This window comes from Balaenoptera ricei, chromosome 8 (genome assembly GCF_028023285.1).
Source record: "Balaenoptera ricei isolate mBalRic1 chromosome 8, mBalRic1.hap2, whole genome shotgun sequence".
Classification (NCBI taxonomy): Eukaryota; Metazoa; Chordata; class Mammalia; order Artiodactyla; family Balaenopteridae; genus Balaenoptera; species Balaenoptera ricei.
In genome coordinates this window covers 105117288-105137854 of record NC_082646.1, presented here as the reverse complement: position 1 = coordinate 105137854, position 20567 = coordinate 105117288, and the positions used below count along the sequence as shown (strand labels likewise).

The following is a 20567-nucleotide window of genomic DNA, read 5'->3' as shown; positions in this document are numbered from 1 at the left end:
AAAAGAGTGAAATTTATGGTATGTGAATTATCTATCAATTTTTTTAAAAAAGGAGGGGGGAAAAAAGAAATCGGTTGCCTCAGAACATCAGTTCCTAAAAGCAAGGCATAATAAATATGTGTACATGTATATATAATGTATATAATTTCTCTGGACCATCTGGGGAACACAGGAACCTTGTTACTGTCTCGGCCAAGTGCAATACTTAACTAAAGAGGATGTGTTACTTGGTGAGATTCTCCTGAAGAGCAAGCATTTGCCTTTAGTTCCCAGCATGGAATGCTTTCTTCATGGAGGTGGCAGCCAAGAATTTGCAAGATGTTTAAAGCAGCAGCCAACACAATTACGGCCACAGTTGCCTCACTTTATCTATCTGCTGGACACCAAGAACAGTTTAGGCCTGTCTGTAGAGGTGTGATCAATAGAGAACTTTCTCTGGTTTCCACTACTCTTGACAGTCCCAACCATGGATTCAACGAACCACAGGCCAGCTCATCTAACCTCTAGTCCAACACTGGATCCTCCTTTTGCCAAGTGTTGAAAGAGAACTCACTATTCCCAAAGGAAACATATTCTACTGTTGGACAACCCTAATTGTTGGATAATTATTCCTTCTACTGAGCCAAAATCGGCCTCCTTTTATGGTGGGATGGGCCAGGCCCCAGGCTATTAAGAGTTTAACCCTGAGAAGTTATTTGCTTTTGAGCTACAAGCTGATTTAGTTTTCAGACAACCACCCTTTGCTCTCCAGTTTTAGAGACCTATTCCTAGTTTAGGATTTCATTTCTTAATTGGTATTTTGTAAGTGTATGCCTTCACTTGCTCTTAGCTTCACAAAACTCACCATTTTAGCCCTTCACATTGGATTTCCCTTTCTCCAAAGCCAGTGTTTCCAAAGATGGTTTACTTCAATATACACTAATACTTTTTTTTTTTTTTTTTTTTTACTGTAAAATACATTTATTTTTATGGTTGATTGGTTGTTTTGTTTTGGGTTTTTTGTGTTTCTTGGCAAATGATATGAAGTGCTCTAAAGTCCCCTCCCCAATTTTATCAGTAAGCAATTTCAGCGTGCACCTCTAAAAGAACCCTTAAAAAGACCAAATACCATGATCACACTCAGCAAAACTGATAATAATTCTTGTTCAAATTTCCCTGATTGTCTCATAAACTTTTAGTTGTTTTTTCAAATCAGAATCCAAATTCCAAGGGTTTTAGGAGATCTGTGCCAGGACCTGGGAAGAGACCAATATATATATTTTTTCTTATTTCACACACAGTCTCATAAAAACTTTTAGTTGTTTTCTTCTAATCAGAATCCAAAGTAGAGTCACATTTATTTGGTTGGTGGCTCTTCAACTTCTTTTAATTTATAGGTTCCCCTCTCTTTTTCCTTGCAATTTATAGAAGAAACTGGTTTATTCATCTTATGGTTTCAGCCTAGGGTTTGCTGATTACGGCCCCATGGTATCATTTAACATATTCCTCTGTCCAAAAATTCCTTTCAAAATATATATTTAAATAAAATATTGACTAAAAAGTAGTATAGGTAGTATGTGATTTTGGCAAGACTGTAAAGATGGTGGGTATTGGTTTGGAGGGAAACACTGTTCTAAACTGTCCCTTATGTGCAGTATGAATCCTCACATCACCATGAATGCTTTCTCTTCAATCAAACCCTCAAATCCTGTGTGGAAACCATTAAGGATTGGTAAGGTGAGCAGCCTCCCCCCTCCACAAACTTCTGAGTACAGAGACTGAGGCACCTCTGGCTGATTCCTTCAGCATGTGGGCTGGCCAGACCTCCTCCAGACCCACATCTGACTGCCTACCTTTGTCCACTTTCCCGTTCGTTAACATCTCTGTTAGGAGCTGGCCTTCAAATTAAAGACCGAAATGTAAGTCTGACCACTTTGTCTCTTAGTAGTGCTAAAAAAGGGTTAGTGCAATAAATTTCTACAATATATTTTTAAATATCAGTTTTATTTTTTCCTCATTGATGCAGAACATAGCTTACTGTAACATCAAGTCTTAGGGGAAAAAAAGAAAATCACAAAGCAAAACCAACCCCAAACAAACATAACACACAACCATGACATAATTTGGCCACAGTCTAGGCTTAGAAATTTAAGAAGCTTGGAAGAGGAATAAAATATTCAACTTTTGTTAGTTCTGTCCTTGGACTTAAAAGATCATTTGGTATGAAAACTTTTTGTTTGTAAGTTGATGGTTGTATTATTTAAGGGTACAGGGAGACTCAAAGATGAGCCTAGCTCATTGAAAGAGAGGCATTACTGATAAAGGGAGAAGAGCTTGTGTACACTTGGCAAGACTAAGGGGTTTCTGTCTGACATCTGTCTGTGTATGATGGCTAATGACACATGCTTATTACCTTCACTCATAAAGGTAGAAGCAGTGCTATTATGGTCTTATCTACTCTGTACAACTCATACATTGTGGACATTAGCAGAATGACAAAGGAGCTCCTGGTTGATGAAGCCTCCTACTGAGCCATGACTGCACCAGATCTGCGCCTGCACCCATGCCCAACAAATCTTCCAGAAAGTTCGTTGGTGCTTAAAAGGCCCTAAGGAAAGAGAACCTTTCCTCACTGTTTCCCTCCTCTTTAAGGAAGTGAGCTCCTGCAAAATACAAGGGGGCAGGTAACAAGTAAAGAACAGATCTATGTTTTTATCCTGTTCTTTTATGGTATTGTTTCTAGAAGACTTGGTAAACTGTCTTTCCTATGTTTTTTTAGAGAAATGAGCATACTATAGATATGCACCTATTAAAAATTAAAATGTTTATGAGTGTTTTTTTGGCATGAGGGCTTTTAAAAGATTACAAAATATATACTTAAATGCTTGACTCCAGAAGTTTTAAGACAGAAGGGTTTAATAAAAAAAAAAAATAAGTATACTATATTAATGATCTGAGTGTGAACAATAGCAAGGACTAGAAATTACCAAGAGAAACAAGAGGAACTAGATACTTTTGTGGGGGAAAAAGAATCTGAATGTATGTGGAACATTAAGACAAAGGAATTATTTTAATCAAGATGGTTAATTTCAAATCTTTCATTCTGAGCCGTGTGGGCCCAATTTATAATTGTCTAGTTTCACAGTACGTATATTTGCCAGTTTGTGGCCTGTGTAAGTTTGGCTTTGGGCATCTGAGGAAACAAAGGAAGAAACTCCTCTCTGCCTTCCTTATTACTTCATCCTCTGCTAGTCTTCTCCTTTGTATATGACTACATCTACCAACATCTATCGTTAAAATCTATGCCAAAGGTATGATTAATTCCACCCATAACTGATGAATGTTTTCTGGTTGTATTTCTCAAGGCAAATATCCCTAATAATACCACATATTAAAAGCCGTATAAATACATAGATGGAGAAACAAAAACAGACACAGACTATGTAAGCAATAAAGAGTTCGTGCAGAACTAGAAACAAAATAGAAGTTCACCTCGGTCAGAGGTATGGGGTTAATTTCTCTTGCTGAGGCTCAGGTTTCCCCTTGATGGGTCTTTAATGGTTCACCTAAGTTCCAGTGGAGGGGTATCTTTCTTCTTTGTTAACCAAACATGCCCAGGTAGAGCTGCTTCTCTTTCCGATGGTAGCTGCTGAGTTCCGACTGCGTTAGCTGAAGGTACCGCCGGACACTGGCGTCTTAGAACAGGGCAAAGAAGGCAATTAGAGACAGGCCATAATCGTACCTCTGGGCAGAAGAGGATTACGAACACATTTCCATTTCCTAAAATCTTTCCATTTGCATAGATCACAACAATTCTATGCAATAGTAAATCTCATTCATTCATTATTTGCATTATTAAAAAATCTTGTACAGGGATGCTAACTTAATAATGAAAAGGAGCTTGAAGAAATAGTTATTGTCAGAGCAAGTCTCTAAAGCTACTATATATGGCTGGCAGTTAATCTATGTACTTGAAGGTAAGAAATGTGAACAACGGCTCATATATCTTTATTAATTCATAATGGCTTTCCCGTTCAATTAGAGAGATTTTGCTGAATTACTGTATGTTTGGGGACCCTCTTACTTCAGTAGCCGCTCTAAGCCAGAATGCAAAATGGGAGACAATTTTCAGTGCTGAACCACCAACACAGGAATGAGTCTGTCATTCTCTTCACAATATTCTTTTGCCCTTGGAAACAAGCCTCAAATTTTCTCTCAGGAGGCCTGTCCTTCTTCTAGGTCATACCTGGGGTTAGCTGAGCTAAAGGATAAATGGATAGTTAAGCAAAGGCCAGACCCCAGCTGGAGAACTGGTAGAAATGAGGATTATCATGTTTATTCATTGGAATCCAGATCCTATTTTTGGCCCCATCTAGGAACTGAAACTTGAAAAACAACATTGTAAGATTATTTCTCGAGCATGTACAATATTGCTTTCCTGTGGAGGCAAGAATACAGGAGTAGAAGGCCTGTTTGTCATATATCTTTTTATACTTTTTGAATTTGGAACATGTGACTGTATTATTACCTCTTTTCAAAATTCAGTAAGTTGAAAGATAAAATAAAACACCTTCCCACAGATACTACCTCGGTGGAACAATTTTTTGTACTTACTGCTTCAGTCCCCTTCTCTCACCTTTTGGCTGCCTATTGACAGCGGCCACGAGGTAATGCCGAGCCCGGTCATAGTCCTGCAGGTGGAAAAAGGCCACTCCAGCCCGATACAAGGCCTTGGCATTATCAGGCTGTCGCTCCAGGACTTTCTGACTGTATTCTTTCACCCGTTCGTAGTTTACTGGCTCCATCTGAAGAAGACAGGCTAATGGGGCCAAATGGAAGGAAGAGAGAAGAGGGAGGAGGACCTTATTACACTAAGTTCCATTGCCCAACTCAAGGCAGTACCAAACCTAGGATGATGTCAACATTCACTCATCCAACAAATACATTCAAGTGTCCACCATGTGCCAGACGTTCTTCTAGCCATTGGGGATACAGCAGTGAATATAAGCTTCACATACCTCACAGTTTACTTCACTATCTACCAAATGCCTAGCACGTACCTAGTGTGGGTCAGGCCCAGCTATAAAAGTTGATAAGAACATACTTTAAAATTTATTTATGGGGACTTCCCTGGTGGTCCAGTGGTTGGGACTTCGCGCGTCCACTGCAGGGGGTGCGGCTTCGATCCCTGGTCGGGGAACTGGGATGTTGCATGCTGCGTGGCACAGCCAAGAAGAAAAATTTATTTAATTAAAACTCTTCATTGGGGGCTTCCCTGGTGGCGCAGTGGTTGAGAATCTGCCTGCCAGTGCAGGGGACACGGGTTCGAGCCCTGGTCTGGGAAGATCCCACATGCTGCGGAGCAACTAGGCCCGTGTGCCACAACTACTGAGCCTGCGCGTCTGGAGCCTGTGCTCCGCAACAAGAGAGGCCGCGATAGTGAGAGGCCCGCGCACCGCGATGAAGAGTGGCCCCCGCTTGCCGCAACTGGAGAAAGCCCTCGCACAGAAACGAAGACGCAACACAGCCATAAATAAATAAAAATAAATAATAAATTGCCATATCTTTAAACAAACAAACAAACAAACAAACTCTTCAGTGTATCTCTTCTACCCGAGGCTCTCTGTCTTGAATCTCCCATTTCACCACAATGCTTGTACTGAAGCTCTGTTAACAACAACCGTTGCCATTAATTGTGTGAGGAAATAGTAAGCGCTGTGCTATGTGCTTGTTTAATCTTCTCATCCACCCTCTGAAGTCAGTATGTGTTACCATCTCCATTTAATGGATGAAGAAATCAAGGTTCACAAAGGTCAAGTAAGTTGTCCAAGATCCCACAGCTTCTAGGTGGAATGAGTAAGAAATCTGAACCAAGGACTCTCTAACTCAAAAATTACCACCATTCTCAATGACGATATATTACTTCACTATTCCCTTGGATGAAAGAATGGGACCTCAAACCACAAATCTGTTTAGGAGGCAATGTTCAGGTCAGTGTTCTGCCTTTCTATAAGTAAGAAGGGAAATGCATTCCCTGTTTTACAACTGTGGGATTAAACACAGCATTATTAAATCACGGTGCTGAGAAGGAAGGAGAATCAGGGCTGATGTCTGCATCCCTTCTACAACATCCCCACCAAGTGGCCATATGGTTTATAACAGTACTTAGGTACTTCCAAGCGGTCAGCTAACCCATCCCTGAGCTTCATTCATTCATTCGACAATTAGTTATGGAGAACTGACCATGTGCTAGGCGGAGTTAGGAGCAGGAGAGGAGAGGAACGAGACAGACACCTTGACGAGTAAATAGAGCTTGCATCCCAGTTCCCAGGTAGGAGGAATGCACTAAGAAATTCACTTATTTATTAGTGCTTTGAGGAAAACAGAACTGTGCTGGGACAGAGAGTGAATGAGGTCAGAGTGATGTTTGATTACAGAAGGCTTCCCTGAGAAAGTGACTTTTGGGCCAAGATCTGAATGACAAGGGTCATTCAAGGGACAGGGCATCCTAGCTGACAGAAGAGATTCTACAAAGCTGGAAGGTGGACGCATGCTTTGTGAATTCGGTCTGTGGAGGAGCCAGATCAGGTCAGGCCGTGCCGGGGAAGGTCAGAGTTTGAATATTTTCCTAAGTGTAATGTGATGCCATTGGATGGTTTTAGACAGTGACATGGTCTGATTTCCTTATCTGTAAAATGGGGAAAATCATAACTACCTTGCAGAATTTTTATAAAGATGAGAGATACTATAAATAAACTGCCCAACATGTAAATTTCACTTACATGTAAGTGAAATTTGTTAATTTTAGTGAGTCTTTATGGAGCATCTACCAAGCACCCCCAAGCAGAGGGTCTATAGATGGATAAGCCACAGTCTCTGCCCTCAAGTCCACCTGGAGAGTCACGATATTTACAAGTACCCATCTCATTTCCTTCATTTCTGGTCAATTCCCCAATGTGTATTCTATTCTCTAATAATGTACAGTATTCTGCAATAAGAGCTTAAGCTCTGCAATTAAGATTTCCCAGGTTTAATTTTAGCTCCACCACTTATTAGATGTTTCCTTAAATCTACCTCAAAGGATTGCTGTGACACTTAAATAGGTTTACATGTATATGTGTATAAAGGGCTTAAACACGGCATTTCATAAATGTCACCTTAATGAGCCTTCCCTGACCACTACCTAACACTTCCATGCCTATGGCACTCACTATCCCCATTTTCTTTTCTGTTTTGTTTTTTTTTTTGGGCCGCTCCACGCAGTATGTGTGATCTTAGTTCCCTGACTGGGGATGGAACCTGCACCCCCTGCATTGGAAGCATGGAGTCTTAACCACTGGACCGCCAGGGAAGTCCCTAACCCCATTTTCTGCTTTATTCTTTTCCGCATTACTTATCATCTTCTAATACATGTTACCTCTTTTGTTATTTGTTCATCTCCCTATGAGAGCAGGGATCTTTATCTGTTTTATAATACTGCAGTATCCTCAGTACCCAATAAATAATTGTTGAATGAACTGAAATATTAGCTACTCTAACTACTGTTACTTGAGTCTAAGAGGAGCTCTGGACACACACTGTAAAAAAGCTAGATTTTCACCAAATCACAGCTGATGAGTGGTGTAGTAAGCAAAAAAAAAAAATCATTTAAACAACTATTACAAAGTATAAAAACTACTCCTAATAATTTCTGTGGCCTCAACTGGGACCATTAGCATATTTTAATATACTTCAAAATAACTTAATTAGCTCTATGGTTATTTTGCCTGCTATAAAACAGACCTAAGAAGTCTCCCTTCTTTTAGCAGATTAATCCTAGCGATACTAACTCTGGAATCCACCTCTTCATTCAAGGCCAGCTGGATAAGGAAGATACTGGTTACCCAGGTTACCATCTAGCTGATTTATAGGAAGAAGGAAAATGAGGAAAAGCTATCCAAAATATCTAAGATGGATAACTTACACCACCAGTTAAAGCAAGTGCCTTCCTTCCTATATTTTAAATATTAAAGAAACAATACTCTAAACGTAGGTTCAGTATTTTCTCTATAGCGTGCGAAATTCCCTAAACCTATCAGCATCAACCGGGAGTTTGTTAGAAATGCAAATTGGTACACACATCGCCCAACACACAAACCACCGACCCATTAAATCGGAATCGTGGGGACAGGGCTCAAGAAGTTGTGTTTAACAAACTCTCCAAGTGAAGTCTGAGAAGTACGGCTCTACAGAAACTCAATTAGACCCTACAGATTGAAAATAAATTTCAGTTCATGGCAGAATAACTAGACGACGGCAGAGAAGCACGTCAGTGTTTTTCCCAGTGTTCTCAGACTTTCATGTCCCGGCCTTGACACTCTACCCACCCTTCAGCCCTGTTCTTACCAGCTAGGTTGTTGTAGCAGTCTGTCTGGGTGGTGCGCAGTACGTTTTCTTGTTCAGGTGTGAGGGCCGGGCCCTGGGGTCCCAGATTAGGTATCGGGGAGGGCAGACTTGGATCCAGACCCCGCAGCTGCAACAGAGCTCGATGGTACCCACTCACAGCATCTCGGTACTTCCCTTCCCGGTAACATTGGTTCCCTTTCTCCTTGTACAGCTGAGCCTCCTGCAGGCGCTTCTCCATAACTTTGTCGCCCAGTGCTCTTGAGGAATTGGGAAGTGAAAGAGCAACCGAAGCTCTGGGAATAGGAGCGAAATAACCGATTTTGGTAGCCGACTTAAAAAAGCAGGAAATTCTCCTTCTCCAGGAGGCCTCTCAGGGAATGAGGTTTCCTTGATTCTACTACAGCCCCTTCCTTTCCTCTCTGCAGTTATTTTTCAATCTCTAGAAGTGCAGGGGATTGATCAGGGAGAGGACGTGGTAAGAGTAAGGCCAGAGATTAACTGATTTCCTAAAGCGGCGACTCCGGGGTGAGGAGACCCCACGAGAAAGCGAAGGCCGTACTACAAAATTGTGGCCGGCGTACAAACGCCGGCGGAATTTGCTTCCTCCTTTCCTTCGGACACACCTCCCTGACCTGGAAGTGGAAGGGAGTAGGCGGGGACAACTGCTAAAAGAGGTCTAGAGGGCTTGCCTCCATCCCAGCTCTTTGTTCGCACTTATTCAACCAGCATTTGTTGACCTCCGGGCCAGGAGTTGGGGAACCGAGGTGAATGCGGTCCGTGCACCCCAAACACAGGCCGAGGGTGACGCGGCCGCAACCGCCGCTCATGCAAGCCTCGCATGCCCCGCGGCCAGCCCCTCGCCCCCAGCAAGTGGCCGAACCCGAAGTCTCCCCGCTGGGCTTCGATTTACCGGCGGGGAGTACGAAGAAGGCAGGGTCAGCCTCCCGACAGCTTGGTGTCTAAAGGGTGGCGCGCATTGCTCCACGCCGCCCAATCAGAAGCGGCCCCGGAAAAGTAATCCCGCAGAAACGACCCCGCCTCTCCAGCCTCCCCAGTGGACCAACCGTGGGGTGGGCGGAAATCCTCTGGCAGCTTCGCCAATTGAAAAAAAAATCCGAAAGATCTTGAGGGACCAATCAGAATTGCAGATGACGATTCAAGTTGGCCAATACGGCGAGGTCAGGGTGTCTGTTGCTGGGTAGAAGTTGAAGGATTGAGGGGGGGGAAAAAAAGAGGGCCGGGGTTAGTTACTGCAGTCCTTGCAAGGTTTTGGAGAGCCCTTTTGTTGACTAACCAGAAAGACAATTGCCAGTAGGCATTCACGTTGCAGGAGCTTCCCTGCTTTCCTTCTGGCTTTTTTCTCTCTCAAGAAGTGGCTGCACGAACAGACACTAGGGAACAGAGATTAGCGAGCAAGCCCTACGACAACAGAGCGATCGGGTCAGACGGAAGTAAGGGTGGTGACGGGGTGGGAGGGGCGTGTGGCGAGGGAGCTCCGGGCGGCTGCGCGGAGCCCCGGCTGGAAGTACGGAGAGACGGGTGCGCACACACCTCGGTACTACGAGGCACTTGAGCCGAAGCCAGCCTTTCCCGTCTCCGGCTCCGGTGCGACTGCGCCGTGAAGCCGCTGGCGGCGATTGGCCCAGGGGGTGAGAGGGGGCGGGAGGTAAAGAGAGGGAAGTCCGTCGTCCTCGGCGCGCGCCCACCCGCCCGCCCGCCCGCGGCAGGGGAACCAAGGTGGCTGGAGAGGAAGCAGCTCCCTGCTGCGTTGTTTTGGGCTCCGAGGGCCGAAAGGGGGAGGGAGGAAGGGCGAGAAACAAACACTACGTAGCGGAGGCTGCGCGCGGCCTTCTGCCTGCGTGCCTACGTGCGTGCACTCGCTCGCGCGGGCTCAGTGCTGGCGCGTGAGGCGGAGGCGGGCGGCGGCGGCGCCTGCGCGGTCGGGCTCGGTCGACGGTTCGCAGGGGAGGAGGCGGCGGGAGGCGGAGGAGGCGGCGGCGGCGATGGAGGTGAAGCGGCTGAAAGTGACCGAGCTGCGGTCGGAGCTGCAGCGGCGCGGCCTGGACTCGCGCGGCCTCAAGGTGGATCTGGCGCAGCGGCTGCAGGAGGCGCTGGACGCCGAGATGCTCGAGGACGAGGCCGGCGGTGGCGGGGCCGGGCCCGGCGGGGCCTGCAAGGCGGAGCCTCGGCCTGTGGCCGCGTCGGGCGGCGGCCCGGGCGGGGACGAGGAGGAGGACGAGGAGGAGGAGGAGGAGGACGAGGAGGCGCTGCTTGAGGACGAAGACGAAGAGCCACCCCCTGCCCAGGCCTCGGGCCAGGCCGCACAGCCGCCGCCGGAGCCCCCGGAGGCGGCAGCCGTGGAGGCCGCGGCCGAGCCCGATGCTTCCGAGAAACCGGAGGAGGAGGCCACAGCCGAGTCAGGTGGGGTGAACGGTGGCGAAGAGCAGGGCACCGGCAAGGGGGAGGAAGATGAGCCGGAGGATCGGAGCGGAGACGAGACGCCGGGATCCGAGGCGCCGGGTGACAAGGCCGCAGAGGAACAGGGTGAGGAGCTGGCAGCGGAGCCCGGCTCCAATCTGCCGGGTGCGCCCCTGACCCAGCACCAAGCCCTGCATCGCGGGGTTCGATTCCCATCGCCATTCTGTGGGACTCCCCAGGGGAGGTGGCTTTCGTCCTCTACCCACCTTTTTGGGGGGTTTGACTACCTCTGGTGGCCCCACTTTCTGCAGGCGGGAGGTTCCTGCCTAACTTGGTTGCTTGGTGGTAGTGGATGGAAGTAAGCGATGTTGCTTGCGAACTGCTTATGAGCTACCTGTTGGAGCAGGCTCCCGCGGTGCTGGTTATCTTTTCCTAAACCGAGAATGCACTGAGGAATTGTTGATTACACGGACAGCCAGACCGACTGTTGGAGGCTTCGGCCCGACTGTTGACTTTTTCGCCATGAAATTAAGCAATAAGCTCAGTTCGTCAAAGTTCGCCCCATCGAAAGCTCAGTATTAGAGTTTGAGCCACAGCGAAAATCTGGAAATCTAACATTGCTCCTGCTTTAGCAGCCTGTGGTGTGAGGGTGTCAAGTTTAATCGTTAACTACGGAAGAAAAAGTTTTAATCCACAGCATTTAGAATGTTAATCAACGTTATTTGGCTAGGGGTTTAACCTTGTCTGAATTCTTACGACTAAATTTTAATCTTTCATCTGAGTGGATGGATGGGCAAATTTGTATAATTGCTGTACACTTAGCTAGCTTTTTACATTTCGGGTCCTTGACTTCCTGAATTGAAATGATTGGGGTGTTGGTGGGTCCATTGAGTAACCTTGTGGAAGAGACTGTATAGAGTTGCCCTAGGGAGTTAGTGACCTTTCTCTCTTTGAAGTAATTGGATGGTTGGAGCTGATCCATAACTGTCTTGTCAGGGTAGGGAGGAAAGCTAGAGCGGCTTCCCATTCTTAATATGAAGTGGCTTGCTTTAGTTCCTTTTATAATACATTTTTTAGGCTGCTGCTTGGTGTGATGGTATAATTGGAACCCATTCTACAACAGTCACATGCAACTTGCAGATTGTCCTATGTCCTGGAACAAAAATCCCATTACATAACCTTTGACTTAACGTGTACCGCCAGATAGCAGATAAAAAAGGTTGAGGGATAAAGGACTTCTTTAAAGAAGTTATTATTAAAAACTTTAGTGTTACAAACCAAAAAAAGTCCAAGGAAAATCTGGGGTTTTTTTCTCCTCTTGTGAAGAATGTTGCTAACTGTATGACAGCACCTTTGTGCCCCAAATTATGTGCAGTAAAGATGCAATATTATTTATGGGTCTCTTGTGACTTAATGGTTTGCTCCTGCAAGTTTCAGTAAAAATCTGTGATAAAAATACAGCTCTGTATATACACCATAGTCCATTAGCTATGTAAGTAAAGCTGTGGATGGCTGTGCGTTTCAAAGCTGGAAAGGCAAACTCTTAAAAAAAAAAAAATTGAGGCTTCTGTAACATGAAGCTGTGGAAAAGTGTTGGAAAACATATATTAAGTGTCCAGCTTAAATCCAAATCTGATAGAAATCGAAGTTAAGCTATGAAGTTTTTAAAAAACTTATGGGATGTTTCTTTTATGTCATATTGGTGGGAAAATCTGCAAGCTTGACCTGATTTAAGCAGATAAATTTAGAATGCAAAAATTGCCAAATTTTTAATCTACTGCTTGACTGTAATTAGCCCATAATGTCCCTTTTTTTTTTTTTTTTTAAATAAAATCCCAGCCAATGACAGGAAGATGATCATCTTTGGAAATAAAACATTCTATGAATGCAATGGGAAAAACCTGGCTCTTCTGACTAGACAGATATGCAGGTCTTCCTTTAGTTTCTGTTGGTTCTGAGCTTATTCTACACTCCAGTATGAAAACTGCTGATTTTCTTTCCCTCCTTTTTGTAGGAGATGACCAAGATAGTGAAAAGTCAAAACCAGCAGGCTCAGATGGTGAGCGGCGGGGGGTAAAGAGACAGCGGGATGAGAAGGATGAACATGGCCGAGCTTACTATGAATTCCGAGAGGAGGCTTACCACAGCCGGTGAGGGAAATAGTCCCTTTCATTGAAGGGAGTGTCTGCTCTGATTTTGGTATACCTGATGTTGACCAGAGAGTCTGGAAAGAGGGGTGGATTAAAAATGGAATAGGTTTTTACAGGCCTAAGTTTTAGATTAAATCTACCCTGAAAGCTCCTGTTGCCCTTTTCACATTTGTTGAAAGAAGCTGTCTGCTGGAATTTTATATTTGCTGATAAACAGACCTGATGTCATGCAGACACCTTTCAAATTAGAGGACTTTGGTTACATTGTATTTGTTTTTCTCTCATATGTATAGTTCAAAGTCTCCACCACCCCCGGAAGAAGAGGCAAAAGATGAGGAAGAGGATCAGACTCTTGTGAACCTGGACACGTGTATGTATAAGGCAGACAGGTTGAGGTTTTAAACCAATCAAAAGTGATTTTGGAGATTGAAACTTCATGGCCTGCAACTTTGAAGAGATTTAAACTTTGTATCCATTCTTGAGAACTGGGTATATTTGTGTTCTATTGGTGGCTTCAAGTGTTGGGCATTGGAGTAAACAGATTGCTTCTTTCTTAACAGATACCTCGGATCTCCATTTTCAAGTGAGCAAAGACCGCTATGGAGGGCAGCCACTTTTCTCAGAGAAGTTCCCCACCCTTTGGTCTGGGGCAAGAAGTACTTACGGAGTGACAAAGGGGAAAGTCTGCTTTGAGGCCAAGGTAGTGTGTACAGCTCATTAGGACCATTCATTTATTAAATTAGTCACTAAACTACTATGTACTGGGCTCTAGTACATAGTAGTTTACCGCCCACCAGTATTTTATTAGTGCAGAAAAAGGCACTACACTTGAATGACAACCGTAGCTCCAGTAACCAAGAAATTGACCCTCATGGCTTTGGTTTAAGTTCATTGACAGTTGTTTTTCTGATGTTGAGTTGTGATAGTTGTCGTTTTCGGTTTGTATCAAAATCTTGTCTAACTCAGACTTTGCTCGAGTATCTGAAAGTTCCTTTTCTGACTTGGCCAGATAACCCAGAATCTCCCAATGAAAGAAGGCTGCACAGAGGTTTCTCTCCTTCGAGTTGGATGGTCTGTTGATTTTTCCCATCCACAGCTTGGTAAAGTTATTTTTAACTTAATCATTTTAGTGTTTGCTGCTCTGTGGGAGGTTTGAGTGTAGGTAACTAATCTGCTGATTATTCTAGGTGAGGATGAATTCTCTTACGGTTTCGATGGACGAGGACTCAAGGCAGAGAATGGGCAGTTTGAGGAATTTGGCCAGACTTTTGGGGAGAATGATGTCATTGGCTGCTTTGCTGTAAGTGCTCCTGAAAGTTGTAGATTTGTAACAAGGAGTAAATAGAGGGCACTAGGGATCAATTTGCTTCCCATCAGCTGCTGTCTTTTCTGCGTTTGATGCATTGCTCACATAGTTGTTTAGTACAGCAGTTGGAGTAGAGAAAAAAAAAGATTAAATTGTAAGATTAATCAACCTCAAGCTCTGTGTGCCCATAAATGCTCTTGTCTTTCGTCGTTGTAGAATTTTGAGGCTGAAGAAGTAGAACTTTCCTTTTCCAAGAATGGAGAAGACCTTGGTGTGGCATTCCGTATCAACAAGGAATCCCTGGCTGACCGGGCCCTCCTACCCCATGTCCTCTGCAAAAATTGTGTTGTAGAATTAAATTTTGGTCAGAAGGAGGAGCCCTTCTTCCCACCGCCAGAAGAGTTTGTGTTCATCCATGCCGTGCCTGTGGAGGAGCGCGTGCGCACTGCGGTCCCTCCCAAGACCATAGAGGAGTGTGAGGTATGCCGGAGAGTGTGCAGAACCTTGGTGCTTATGCTTGGAATGGTGGGTGGGTCGCTTTTCTTCTGAAAACTTTACCCAGCTGGGGGAAGGGGAGGATGTTCTTAAATTGGGCTTTGTAAACATGACCCTCACTTATTTTTTAAAGCATTCCTGGTTTACTTGCAGGTGATTCTGATGGTGGGACTGCCTGGATCTGGAAAGACCCAGTGGGCACTGAAATACACAAAAGAAAACCCTGAGAAAAGATACAATGTCCTGGGAGCTGAGACTGTGCTCAATCAAATGAGGGTGAGTTGCTGGGAGGGGTTAGTCCGCTGTGATATTAGCTCTTGAGGTACCAAGAAACTTATATAATCTTTTCCCAGTGGAGTTGGTCTTTCAGGTGTCTGAGAACAAGGGCCCCACAAATAAAGAAATGAGTTCTCAGTATGTGTTTATGGTAGATTTGTTTTCCTTTGCTGTGTTGTCAAATCTGAAAGCTGGTAAAGTCTGGAGTATATCCAGATTGAGACTGGAAATGAGTTCTGTAGGAAATGGACAACATTCCCAGCACTGAGGAATGTCAGTGAACTGATGTGGTGGTGGTGTGGCATTTACCAGTGATTCTTGGGCTTTAACTTACTGTGTAACTTCTTGTGTTTCTCTTCCTCTCAAACTCATTAGATGAAGGGGCTCGAGGAGCCACAGATGGACCCCAAAAGCCAAGACCTTTTAGTTCAGCAAGCCTCCCAGTGCCTTAGTAAGCTGGTCCAGATTGCTTCCCGGACAAAGAGGAACTTCATTCTTGATCAGGTATTGTTCAAACATTCAAAAGAAACCTAATTTAACAGTAGGTCCAAAGATAAAAGATTTGGTATCCACTTAATCTGATAAAATTGCTCAGGGACTTCCGCTGGTGGTCCAGTGGGTAAGACTCTGTGCTCCCAATGCAGGGGCCCTGGGTTCGATCCCTAGTCAAGGAACTAGATCCTGCATGCATGCTGCAACTAAGACCCGGCACAGCCAAAATAAATAATTTTTTTAAAAATCTCATTAAAATAAATTGCTCAGAGTCAAAATAGGGTGCGTATATAGAGGAAGACTGAATTAAGTAACAGAATCAGGTTACCTGATTATGACCAAGTGGTTGTGTTACGGTTGTAATATGTTTTGAACTCAGAGATACAACTTTTAGTGTTTTTACCAGAGAGTGTATGGACCCAGACTATAAAACACATTCTAGAGGCAATGGAAAGAGCGTTGGTGCTTTGGATTCATGGCTCCACCACTTACTAGGTTTGTGACCTTGGACAAGTCTTGGCCTCTCTGAGTCTCAATTTTCATGTTGTGTAAAACAGGATAACATCATGTAGCTTTGGAAGAATTCAAAGAGATTGTGTAAATAAGACCCCTAATCTAGTGCCTCACTTGTGAAAGATGCTCAGTAATTGTTGGTTGAATCAGAGTTTAATTTTTATTCCTAAAACGTCTGGTACTCCTCTTGTCCCTAGTGTAACGTGTACAACTCTGGCCAACGGCGGAAGCTATTGCTGTTCAAGACTTTCTCTCGGAAAGTGGTGGTGGTCGTCCCTAATGAGGAGGACTGGAAGAAGAGGCTGGAGCTGAGGAAGGAAGTGGAGGGAGACGATGTGCCTCAGTCTATAATGCTGGAGATGAAAGGTGGGCTAAACGCTGCAAGTTAGGGGCCCTGTCCTTGGTCCATGCACACCTCACTAGAGCCTCTTAGCACCTGGAGGATTCTCCACATGTAAAGTGTAAATCTGTGGAATAAATTAATGGGTGTGATCACTTGAAGGTTAATGAATGAGCAGAGTGAATGGTGAAGCAATAACCCCTGATTCATTCTGATAAAATGCAAAAAGAGAAATGGTGATAGACCACAGGGTGATAGCCTTAAGGCAGAGGCTTCAATGAGTCAGTTATTCATTTAGTAAATACTTAAGAGTGTCTACTATTTGTCCAGTACTGTTCTAGACACAGGGAAAGAATGAATGAAATGAAGCTCTGCCTTCACTGAATTTATATTCTAGAGATGGGACATTCTTGTGGTTCAAATTAAAATGGTAGTGGTTGGGGTGAATGATCTCATCAGTATATTTTGATTTCTAGTATCACATTAGGCCTGTTTTTTTGTTTGTTTGTTTGTTTTGGGTTTTGATATGTGTGGTACAAAGCCTTACAGCAAGGTTCCCTACAAGGCAAAATTAACTATCTTGATTGATCTAGTTTTTTGCTGTTCACCTCAGAGTTTGGTTTTTCCCCTTGCTGCCTTCAGCGCCTGGCATCCCACCTGAGCTATCAACTACTGGCTCTTTGAATTCTGATAATGCCCAGGCATGGGAGCTGGTTACACATTTAAGAGCTGGATTCTCTGAGTTTACTTAGAATGAACTAAGCCAGTCCATAACTGGTACTCAAGCACTTGGAGGAATTTAGTTCAGTTTTATAAAACGGAGGGCTAACTGGATTCATCTAAGAATCAGGAGAGCCTCATTGAATTGAATTCTGCTGGGACTCAGCCTCTAAACTTGATGTCTAGAGACTGGCAAGTGTGCTCTCCCATCATACACAGGTGGTTTTAATGAGGACCCCGTACTCTTGTTAACTGTTTTCCTTGTATAGATGAGTAAGTGCCTTTAGGCTGGGGTCAGTTTCTTCTTGAGTCTCTTTAAAAGTGTATTTCTTATCTAACCAACACCAAAACTTTCTCAGTTACTTTTAGCCTCTGGCTGCCTGCTTCTGTCCTGATAAGAAACCTTAACCCAGTTCACTCTTAATTTATTATGGATCACTTGAGAACTTGTAAATCTACAGTTTGCAGATAGCCCTTTGCCTGGGGCTGTTACAGTTTAGGGAAAACCCGTAGAGTGAACCCAGCACACTTCTGTGCATTAATAGATGAGGCTTAGAAAATCCTATTCTTGTAGTGGGGTTTTCATTATGAGATCTTACCCGTCTATGTACTTGGAGGCCCACAAGCTTCTCTCTTACTCTTACAGCCAACTTCTCTCTGCCTGAAAAATGCGACTATATGGATGAGGTGACATACGGGGAGCTGGAGAAGGAGGAAGCTCAGCCCATTGTCACTAAGTACAAGGAGGAGGCAAGGAAGCTGCTGCCCCCCTCCGAGAAGCGGACAAACCGCCGAAACAATCGAAACAAGCGAAACCGGCAGAACCGAAGCAGAGGCCAAGGCTACGGTGAGTCCTGGGGACCTGCCAGCCCGAGCCTCAGTCTGTTCTCTGTGCTGAGTGCAGCAGGACCCACAAGGAAAGGCCAGGCAAACCAAGTCAGATCACCAACAATAAGGAAGTCCCTTCTTTACGGAGCTTATTTTCTCCTGTGTTCTTTACTCCCAGCTTCTTGTGCTTTTTCCATAATCCTTCAACAAAAGGTAGTTATTTTTCAACAAAAATATTTGTTTCCTTGAAAAGCAATGCTTGAGCCTGTTCATTTATCTAGTTTTCATTTTTACATATGGATTCCCCCTTCACTGTTGTAGTCTATATGAAGGATTTGTGCAGTGAAATCAGATTATCTTTTTCCTTGCTACTTTGTCTATTGGATCAACCCAACTGTATAGAGCAGAAAGTGAATGCATTATTCAGTAATCTGGGGCGGGCGTTAGACAGTAAGTTAGCTTATTAGTGGAATTAATTTCCCTCCTGAATGTCTAGTTTGTCAGTTAACAACCCCCACCACAGTGTGCATTCACTGTGCATTAAAAATGCGTGTGTGTGTGTGTGTGTGTGTGTGTGCGTAATTATAAGTGTAAGTCAACAAAATTCTTGAGTGCCTGCTACGTGCTGGGCAGTGGGAATACCAACAGTTCCTACCCTGGAAGAGCTTATCATGTAGACTTTGTTCATTTGTATAAAATGATGGGTCTGGGTTATATGATATCCAGGATCCCTTCCAAGGCTGAAAGTCTGTGACTCTACGAATGGCAGTTTTTACTCATGTTTCTAACTCTGCCATGTATGCTTTTGGCATCTTAAATGTTTTGCAGGAATTGGGGAGCTTCAAAAGGTGAAACCAAGGTGGCTTGGTTTTCTTGTGTCTCTATTCCTCTGCCCTACCCCCCCTCAGACTTTTTAAAAGATCCTGGCTGGTGCTTTAATTAACATTGTGTGAGCCTGGCAGAAGCAGGCCTCCTATTCCCCCAGAATTGCCTTTGGCTCCGACTTTTTGATTTCCACTCAGATGTGGAGCCAGGACCCCATGCCAGCTGTCTGAGCGCGCTCTCCATTTCTCTTCCAGTGGGCGGGCAGCGCCGAGGCTACGACAACCGGGCCTACGGGCAGCAGTACTGGGGGCAGTCTGGAAACAGAGGGGTGAGTGCAGCTCTCCTTCTGCTCCTCCCTCTGGGCCGTGACAGCCATTCCTATTGGCTTGGGGGAGCAGAGTGGTTTGGGCTGTTTTCTCAGGGCTTAGGGTTTTGCCCATTTAATTTGTTCCTCTGGAAGACTTTATCCTGGGAAGGTTAAGCTTGTTTATAATATCAAGTGAAGATGTGTCTCATTTAAGACGGGGGATAGCAGTGGATTGTGATGCTGAAAACCCACACATCTTCACTCCTTCTCTTTCTCCTTTCTCAGGGTTACCGTAATTTCTACGATCGATACAGGGGAGACTACGATCGGTTCTATGGGCGAGATTATGAGTACAACAGATACAGAGACTATTACAGACAATACAGTCGGGATGTAAGTATCATCTGGGGATAGAGAGATGAAGGGGGGCAGGACCAGAGGGATGAGTGTCATGCCTCTCCGTCCTCAGCCAGCTGTGGCTCCAAGTGATGGAGTTTCCCCTTTCTTCTAGTGGCAGAATTACTACTACCACCATCCCCAGGACAGAGACCGATACTACAGGAACTACTACGGTTACCAAGGGTATCGGTGAAGCCCCTGCCATTGTCGCCTGTCAGCCATGAAGCTGAATCTCTGGGGGTGCCAAGCACCCCCCAAAACACAACCAAGGAAAACAGGGGCTGCCGGGGTGGGGCTGAGCTGCCGGGGAGGGGCGGTGGGGGGAGGGTGCGCAAGCAGTGGGGGGAGGGGGGTGGAAACAAACAACAAAACTGTACATTTTTTTTTAAAGTTTGTTGAAAAGAATATTGTCTTATTCTATAAAACATTTCAAACCTAGTTAGATATTTGTAATCAAAAAAACATTTGCTCAGAAAGCAGCACTTAGGGCTGCCTGTCCTATACCCTGCAGTCAGACAGGAAGAGAGAACTGAAAATGTCACCCTTCTGACATTCTAAGGCAGCTGGACCGGCAGCCGAGTAAGGGAGAGTGACGGCGAGGTGGTGCGGAGAGGGTGGGGAGGCGTGCGAGCCAGGGCGCTCTCCATAGCAGGCCGGAGTGGGGACAGAGGGAGAGCTTGTGACTGGGGCAGTGAAAATAAACGATCAGCTCTTATCAATCACTTGCACCAACTAACCGTTTGTATTTTCTTTACCGACCTTTCCCTCTTGGGATATCTGGTCCGGTGGGCTGGGAGGCCATACTGTCCCTATCTCCACGTTCCTGTGCCTTTGTGCTGTTTGGCTGAGGCATGGAGACTACCAGTTGGGCGGTTCTGTTACATAGGATCCCCACGCCAAGGAGGCATGGGGACTGTTCCTGATTGCAGAGCAGAATAGCTTGCAGCCTCTCTGTATCTGTTAATGGATTTCCATAAAATCCGGGGGAAGAGTTGGGGTTGCAGCCCTCAGCCTGAAGACTGTGATTTGCCAGTCTCTACTCTCTGTCTTCCAAGGTTGAGACAGGTGGGAAGTCTCTGAAATCATCTCTGTTAGAGAATCTGTCCTCTTATAGTTCAAGAGAAGGAACGTTTC

At 44.9% G+C, this 20567-nt stretch overlaps 2 protein-coding genes across 5 annotated transcripts; one reads left to right on the top strand and one right to left on the bottom strand.

The window, feature by feature from the left end:
- Positions 1-1964: 1964 nt before the first annotated feature.
- On the bottom strand, positions 1965-9750 carry TTC9C (tetratricopeptide repeat domain 9C). 3 transcript variants are annotated; one of them, XM_059931806.1, is made up of 4 exons: positions 9429-9750; positions 8365-8657; positions 4616-4798; positions 1965-3674 (listed from the first exon to the last, which is right to left on the bottom strand). In XM_059931806.1, the coding sequence occupies exons 2-4, from the start codon at positions 8600-8602 to the stop codon at positions 3580-3582; spliced, it is 516 nt and encodes a 171-aa protein (XP_059787789.1). In that variant the 5' UTR covers positions 8603-8657; positions 9429-9750; the 3' UTR covers positions 1965-3579. The 3 variants fall into 3 exon arrangements, with proteins under 3 accessions (XP_059787789.1, XP_059787791.1, XP_059787788.1); XM_059931808.1 differs by lacking the exon at positions 9429-9750 and adding an exon at positions 9275-9364; XM_059931805.1 differs by lacking the exon at positions 9429-9750 and having other exon boundaries at positions 8365-9260.
- A 177-nt stretch (positions 9751-9927) lies between these two features.
- Positions 9928-19749, top strand: HNRNPUL2 (heterogeneous nuclear ribonucleoprotein U like 2). Of its 2 annotated transcripts, XM_059931803.1 has the most exons (14): positions 9928-10908; positions 12797-12932; positions 13226-13302; positions 13493-13632; positions 13942-14032; positions 14120-14232; positions 14455-14718; positions 14887-15009; positions 15385-15513; positions 16212-16380; positions 17721-17921; positions 18982-19055; positions 19320-19427; positions 19546-19749. In XM_059931803.1, the coding sequence occupies exons 1-14, from the start codon at positions 10368-10370 to the stop codon at positions 19624-19626; spliced, it is 2247 nt and encodes a 748-aa protein (XP_059787786.1). In that variant the 5' UTR covers positions 9928-10367; the 3' UTR covers positions 19627-19749. The 2 variants fall into 2 exon arrangements, with proteins under 2 accessions (XP_059787786.1, XP_059787787.1); XM_059931804.1 differs by lacking the exons at positions 18982-19055; positions 19546-19749 and having other exon boundaries at positions 19320-19413.
- Positions 19750-20567: the final 818 nt, after the last annotated feature.

Bases quoted from the DNA above. Each gene is read 5' to 3' on its own strand.
- TTC9C (XM_059931806.1), bottom strand. From the start codon at position 8,602: ATGGAGAAGCGCCTGCAGGAGGCTCAGCTGTACAAGGAGAAAGGGAAC. The intron at 4,799-8,364 runs GTAAGAACAGGG...TGGCCCCATTAG, and splicing joins CTGCTACAACAACCTAGCTG to CCTGTCTTCTTCAGATGGAG. The intron at 3,675-4,615 runs GTGAGAGAAGGG...CCCTGTTCTAAG, and splicing joins TGTCAATAGGCAGCCAAAAG to ACGCCAGTGTCCGGCGGTAC.
- HNRNPUL2 (XM_059931803.1), top strand. From the start codon at position 10,368: ATGGAGGTGAAGCGGCTGAAAGTGACCGAGCTGCGGTCGGAGCTGCAG. The intron at 14,033-14,119 runs GTAAAGTTATTT...TGATTATTCTAG, and splicing joins TTTTTCCCATCCACAGCTTG to GTGAGGATGAATTCTCTTAC. The intron at 15,514-16,211 runs GTATTGTTCAAA...TCTTGTCCCTAG, and splicing joins GGAACTTCATTCTTGATCAG to TGTAACGTGTACAACTCTGG.